Below are 7,539 nucleotides of genomic sequence, written 5' to 3' on the forward strand. Positions count from 1 at the left end.
TTCGGTATACGGTGAAAACCGATTACGATACAAAAAAATTGAACTTCTTAGGTACAAAAAACCGAAACCGAACTACCGAAAAAACCGAAAATTCGGTTTGGTACGGTACGGTACGGTTCGGTTTTCGGTTTATGGTAAAAAAAGTGCCCATCCCTACTCCTAAGCTCCTCCTCTCGCGAAAGGGCCTCTAGCGTAATGGTTAAGGCTTCCGAGTAGCACCTCCAGGTCCTAGGTTCGATCCCCCTCGAGGGCGAATTTCTGGCTTGGTTAAAAAATCCCCTCGCTGTGCCCGCCCGCTCCCGGTTTACGTCCTGCGCGCCACTCTCCGGCTGGACCGTAGCAGAGTGGGCGGTGATGGCCCGCTAGTGATGGGGGGCCAGGGTTTGGGGAATTTCTTGGTCGGGACCATGTTTTGGTCTCTTCTTAATATAATACCGGGAGGGCGGTCTTTCCCTCCTTGGTCGATTTTTTAAGCTCCTCCTCTCTCGACGCACGCATTGCGGCCTGTAACTCATCATCATGATCATCATCATCATCAGAACCACGATGTGACCCCGCTAGTTGCAACTTTCATGCCTCTTCCGCTACTCTTGCTTTCCTTTTATCATGGACCTTGTCAAGCTCCCATTGAAACAAACTTTGGCGGAACGTTGCGACAACCTTGCACATTCCCCCATGCCATGCAAGGTGTTGCTTGAAACGTGTAGCACCTCCCCCTTCCACAATTTCTTGCAATACTTGCATTGAATCCGGGATATATGTTGTGTCCATGTTCCGAAACCGGTAACTGATTTACCAGCCGGTAAGCCTGGTTTATTGAACGAATTTTAGACGCTTGCGTGGCATACCACATTGGCATCCAGTTTTACGAACCTATTCTTCCAAAATAAGATCGAAACCTCCTCCTTGTATTTTGTGAAATTTGGTCCTCCAATGGAAGTTGGACTGCGTGCGAGCTACAGAGTTCCTGTCAGTAAGGATGAAGCGGTATTTATACAACAAAGGTCATAGGCGGTTGGATTAGACAACCTAACTACTTTATCTCTAACACATGGTAAAACCCTAGATCCAAAATGTGGCTAAAATTGAGAAAAATGATAAAAAATTAACAAGAGAAATATAAGCCAAACTTTCCTAGCAACTAATAAACAAAAAATATTAATATCAACCTTTCATAGCAACTAATAAAAACAATCTTAATTACCATATAACACATATGCACCATTCATTAAACAACTAAATATGTCATGGATAAATTGTTTTGAGAACTGAACATGAAAAATGAGAGAGAATAGACAAAATCTAACCATCTTAAGCAACTTTATTTGAGGAAATAAAGAAAATAACCTAGCTATACTCTTCTCTCTCCATGGTGAAACCCTAGATCCAAAATGTGGCTAAAATTGAGTTAGAATGAACAAAAATTGACAAGAGAAACGTAAATCAACCTTTCTTAGCAATCTTCTTCCAAAAAACGAGGATAAAAACCTCTCCCTTATATTTTGTGAAATCTGGACCTCCAAAATCGCCTCCAATGGAGGTTGGATATGAGCTACAACTTCTGTCGGGAGAAAGAAGGGGTATTTATTGTACTAATATCACTGGCGGTTGGCTTAAAGAACCGCCAGCGGAAACCACTGGCAGTTCTCTTTACACAACCCCCAATGGAATAGAGTATTTTCACTAACGATTGGTGTAACTAAATCGACAGTGAAAAAGATTATCATTCGCGATATAGTTACACCAATCGTCAGTGAAAATACTCCATTTCCACTGTCGGTTGTGTAAAGAGAATTACCAGTGGAAATTGGTTTTCACTAGTGGTTCCTTAAGCCGACCCACCTGTTTTTTCACTGACGTTTAATAACCAAAACCGCCAGTGAAATTTAAACGTACCGCCGGCTTTGAGCTCTTTTCTACTAATGGCATGGAGATTTTTTGAACGAACGGCACGAGAATGTGCCCGTTTCTATTAATAAAGAAGAGAGTCAAGAGGGGCCAAGAAGCCCTACAGCGAGAGTACAAATAGATTATATAATTACACCAGGAGGTATAAGCTCAAAAAGGTGCTTGGCACTTGCAACACCCCACAGCCTTCTCTCCGCTTAATTGCTGCTAGCAGGTGACCTCTCTCACCTTTAGGCTGTCTGCAGCCGTGTCCGCGAGGCCGCCCTCTCCCCTACATCTAGCGGATACAGAAGCTCTCTACGGCCGCAACGGCATCCTCTACAAAGCCCTCCACACAACAGATGTGAACAGCAACACGCTGCAGCTAGCGCGAATTCGCTGTCCCCCTTTAACTATTCATTTGTACGACTGTTTTTTAATAGGTGAAGAAAAAATAGTAATAGATGATGAATAGAGTTGGATAATAATATTTTATAGTTGTAGTAGAGTATAGAGGGAGAATATAGGGAGAACCGCTGCGGGAGATAAAAAAGTAGGGGATGAAATGTTGATAATGTGACGCAAAAAAGTGATATAGGGGGAGAAATTTAGAGGGAACCGGTGCGGACAGTCTTAGGCTATCCGCAACCGTTACCCCTAAATATTTCCCCCTATATCACTTTTTCCCCCTATTTCCCCCCTATTTTTTCATCTCCCGCAGCGGTTCCCCCTAAATACTCCCCTATACCCCACTACCACTATAAAATATCATTTTCTATACCAACTATCAATTTTTTATCTACTAACAATTACTCGTGGACCCACAACACAGTGTTTAGGGTGATGAACAGTGACACGCTAGATCTGGGGGAGAGAGAAGGGGACCGACACGTAGGGGGCGCTGTAGGGGCACCGCTGCGGCCATAGGGTGCCCCCTACGCGCCGCATGCAAGGGGAGGGGGAGGTGCAGCGTCCACCGCTGCGGCTAGTCTTAGAAAGTGTGAGTGTTCCTTTTCAGCCAAATTTGTCACATCAACATCAGCAGCATAGAGCGCGTCCCCTGTTTCAGCATTGCGGATGAGCCGACCATGAACCAACACCGCTTGATCGAAATGTAGTCTGGTCAGGTAGCTAGAGCTAAAGGGCCGATGGATAGCCAAGATGAGGCCTCTCAAATTCTCCTCGCACGGCAACCAGCAATAACGTGATGAGTTAGTCTCTGGGTGCCGCCATGCATAACGGACAACAGGACTGTGCGGCCATCCACGGGGCTGGCATGGAGAATTTAGGTCCCCATCAGGGTTTGTTCGGTTTGAAGGGGTTTGAGGGGGATTGGAGGGGATTAAATCCCCTCCTATAAATAGGAGGGGATTTAATTCCCTCCAATCCCCCTCAATCCACCCCTAACCGAACAAGCCCTCATCGGGCTCAGAAGACGAATGGGTGGCTAGCTCGTGTGCCGCGAGGGGGCAAGCAGAGACTTTTGTGTCACGTCTCGGAGTACATAAACTGAACCACACAACACACACAGTCTCAGTTGCATAGAGACCGGCCGGACGATGGCAGCAGCAGAGCGCGACCGCGAGCGATGGATCCTGCCCGGCGCGACGGCGCTGGTCACCGGCGGGAGCAAGGGGATCGGGCACGCGATCGTGGAGGAGCTGGCGGCGCTGGGCGCGCGCGTGCACACGTGCTCCCGCAACGCCGCGGAGCTGGAGGAGTGCCGCCGGAGGTGGGCAGAGAAGGGCGGCGGCCTGCTGCAGCAGGTGACCGTCTCCGTCTGCGACGTCGCCGTGCGCGCCGACAGGGAGGCGCTCATGGCCACCGTCAGGGATGTCTTCGGCGGCAAGCTGGACATCCTCGTAAGTGCAGTGCACGCGCACGCAGAAGCGAATGAATCAGCCGCGCGCGCGCGCGGCCATGGATCACAGGCCCTTGTAACCAACTGATCGAGCTGTGACGACATGCATGGCGAGATGTACGTATAGGTGAATAACGCGGCGCAGGTGGTCTTCAAGCCGGCGGTGGAGTGCACCGGGGAGGAGTACACGCGGATCATGGCGACCAACCTGGAGTCCTGCTTCCACCTCAGCCAGCTCGCGCACCCGCTGCTCCGCGACGCCTCCCTCGCCGGCGGCGGGAGCGTCGTGCACATCTCCTCCACCGCGGGCCTCCTCGGCTTTCGAGGGGCGGTGCTTTACAGCACTGCGAAAGGTATCTCTATAGAGGTCCATTCTATAGATGTCTATAAAGCACGTGGCCCGTTAGCCCGGCACGAAGCACGTTATTTTAGTACAGCACGAGCACGCCACGACACGACACGGATTGAAGCGAGCCCGGGCTCAGCTCGGCCCGGATAGCGTCCTGGGCCCGACAGACATTTGAGCCCGTTGGGCTGGCACGAGCACGGCCCGATATCTTCCGGGCTTTTGTAACCGGGTCGTTTATTCTAATACCCCTAAAACCTAAATCCCCTAAAACCTAAACCGCCGCCAGCCCACCGACTCGGCCCAACCTCTCCTCCTGCTCGCTCCTTCAGCCTGAGACTCCTCCTGCCCGCCTCCTCCTGCTCGCTCGCCCACCCACCCAATGGAGACCGCCACCGTGGCCGTAGCGCTGCTGTCCACCTCCACCTCCTCGGTCCTCCTGCGCCGTCGCCTCCCTTCTCGGGCGCCCGCGTCCGCCGCCTTCCCCCGGCTCCCCGGCCTGCCCCCGCCGCGCGGCGCGCGCCTCCTCCTCCAGATCCGGCAATGGCATCCACCGGCACCCCTTCTTCGCGCGCGCCCAAGATCGGCAGGCAGGTGCGTGTTACGGCGTGGACCGCGCTCGGTGATTCCTCTTCTCTCTGAGCGACTGCGGCGTCGATCTCCCGTGCTGCCTGCTCTGCCCGCGCGCCCCGGATCTGGCGCCCTGCGCTTTGCCAGCCGCATCTGGCACGGAGCGGCTGTTGCTCGATGACGGCGGGTCCTGGCGAGCGGCATGACGGCGGGTCCCGGCGAGCCGCGGAGCCCGCGGGAGCTAGCACGCGCCGCGCTGGCGGTGAGCGCGGACCGCGCTCGGGCAGCATCCGCGTATGTGGGCGCTTGTGCGGCTCTCGGTCCGGATTCGGCGACGGCAAGCCCCGCCGCGGCGCGAAGAAGAGATCGACGACCGTGGGTCCTGTGCATTTTGCGGGCTCGGGCCGGCACGAGCCACTAAATGGGTCGTGCTATTTGGGCCGGGCCGGCACGGTCGGACCTACACTGTGCCGTGCTTGGGAAGGGTTATGGGCCTGTCGGACGGCACGACACGATTAAGTGGTCGGGCTTAACCATGCCGGGCTCAAATAGGCCGGGCTAAGTCGGACTCGGGCCAGGCCGTGCCGTCCGTTTGGACATCTACAGGTATCCCCTGGTTTTGGCGCCATGCAGGCTTCATTTGTACCCATTTCTTTGTTCCTTGCTTGCAGGAGGAGTGAACCAGCTCACGAGGAGCCTGGCTGCTGAGTGGGCCTGTGACAAGATTCGTGTCAACTCGGTCGCGCCAGGAATCGTCATGACTGACATGGTTAAGAACGTAAGAACTTGACACTAATAGAAAAGAGCTCAAAGCCTGCGGCACCTATATATTTTTACAGACGGATCCGGTTATTCACCGACTGTGCTATTTCTAGTGGCGGTTTCTTAAGAAAACCGCCACTAGAAATCGTATTTCTAGTGGCGGTTCCTTAAGAAAACCGCCAGTAGAAATCCATGATTTGTAGTGGCGGTTTTCTTAAGGAACCGCCAGTAGAAATACGATTTCTAGTGGCGGTTTTCTTAAGAAACCGCCACTACAAATCATTTTTATCCTTAATTTTTCGAGTTTTTCAAACGACCTCGTATGACAAAACCACCAAAATAAAAGTTATAGATCTCTAAAAGTTATGAAACTTTGTAGTTGACAACTTTTTTATTTGAACTCATTTCGGTTCTAAAAAATTGAATCTAAGTATGTCAAATTTAAAATTCAAATTTTGCAAACTACCTCGGATGAAAAAAGTGTCAAAATAAAAGTTGTAGAACTTCAAAAGTTATTTATCTTTGTAGTTGACAACTTTTTTATTTAAATTCGTTTAAGGTCTCAAATAAGCAATTTATACTCAAATGGTTGTAATATGTGGAGAAAACAACTACAAACTAGACACAAGGCATGTCATAGACGGAGTGGTAGTGGAGGGTACGCGCGAGGGTGAGGTCTACGGTTCGATTACTAACAACCGCGTAGCGCGCGAAAAATGCCGCGATTTGCGGGTGGGGTGGTCCTAATACAAATAAATTTTTTTACTATTTTTAAAATCTGTTTTATGTTTCCTGGAAACGATTTTCACTGGCGGTTTTATTACGTCGACCGCTAGTGAAAATCGATTTTCACTGGCGGTCTTCAGTTACCGCCTGTAAAAATGATGATTTTTACTGACCCCTAGCACTGGCGGTTACGATAAACGCCACTAAAAATATGTTTACGATCGCCAGTATAGAACTTCTCTGTACTAGTGTGAGATGGTTTGCCGGCTCTCTCTCTTATTTTACGATGATCATCAGCAACAGAATTGCAATGTTCTTTCTTTGGCGTCGTCGGCAGGCAGCAAGCTCGGAGGCCGTCGAGCAAGAAACTTCACGGATTCCGCTGCGGCGGGCCGGCGAGCCGGCAGAGGTGGCGTCCGTGGTGTCGTTTCTGTGCATGCCGGCGGCCGCCTACGTCACCGGCCAAGTCATCTACGTTGACGGTGGCCGAACCATAAGAGCTTGACGATGACCAGCATCATCATCATCTACGTCTACGTGGAATCTAACAAACGCACTCCATCCACAAACCTAGCTACAGTGGCCCGGGATTTCACATATATGTAGCCACACACATGCATGACACATGTGTGTGTGATAAATAAAAGAATTCTTTATGCGTGCATATCACCAACGACAAAAGTAAATAACAAGCAGGAAAGAAAAAATAAATAAAACCATGGAGAAATCTTGTTTCATGCGCACAGGCTTGGGCCGGGGCAAAAAACCCGTAACCCGAAGCCGAAATACTTGAACCTGAACCCGAAATACCCAAAATCCGAATTTTGTTCGGGAATTTCGGGTAGCAACTTGCAAAACCCCGAATTTATTTCGGGTAATTCGGGTATCACAATCGGGTATCCGAACTACCCGAATTACCCAAACTTTCAGTGTCATGTACTCATGTCATGTTTAATTATTAATTTATAAATCTATAATTATGTGTAAGCGTGCATAACTTGTGATTGTAGATTGCTTGTGTTTTATATGTCCATGTATATCATTATTCAAACTATATTTTTATACTAATTTAATAGGATGCATGTGTTTTTTTGAAGCCAACACAGCAGTTCAGGTAGTTCGGGAATACCCGAACCCGAAATTTCGGGTACTCGAATTTTCGGGTATTGTAAAACCCGTTGTAATTTCGGGTATCGATTCTCAAAACCCGAAATTTTAAATACCCGAATTACCCGACCCGAATTTTTCGGGTAACCCGAACGCCCACCCCGCTTGTTAGCATGGTGTGCAAGTCATGTACTACTACGTTTAATCCTTCGATAATTGACAGCCTTTAATTATGAGGGTAGAAAATGCAATAATTAAGGATAAAACTACAAATTTACCA

At 49.6% G+C, this 7,539-nt stretch overlaps 1 protein-coding gene across 2 annotated transcripts; it reads left to right on the top strand.

Moving 5' to 3' along the window:
- Nucleotides 1–3,406: 3,406 nt before the first annotated feature.
- Nucleotides 3,407–6,816, top strand: LOC100281855 (tropinone reductase 2). 2 transcript variants are annotated; one of them, NM_001369249.1, is made up of 4 exons: nt 3,436–3,749; nt 3,876–4,101; nt 5,336–5,442; nt 6,490–6,811. In NM_001369249.1, exons 1-4 carry the CDS (start codon nt 3,447–3,449, stop codon nt 6,655–6,657), a joined length of 804 nt encoding a protein of 267 aa, NP_001356178.1. In that variant the 5' UTR covers nt 3,436–3,446; the 3' UTR covers nt 6,658–6,811. The 2 variants fall into 2 exon arrangements, with proteins under 2 accessions (XP_008677223.1, NP_001356178.1); XM_008679001.2 differs by lacking the exon at nt 5,336–5,442 and having other exon boundaries at nt 3,407–3,749; nt 6,490–6,816.
- The last annotated feature ends 723 nt before the right edge of the window (nt 6,817–7,539 follow it).

The sequence above is a fragment of the Zea mays genome, chromosome 4, assembly GCF_902167145.1.
Source record: "Zea mays cultivar B73 chromosome 4, Zm-B73-REFERENCE-NAM-5.0, whole genome shotgun sequence".
Lineage (NCBI taxonomy): Eukaryota > Viridiplantae > Streptophyta > Magnoliopsida > Poales > Poaceae > Zea > Zea mays.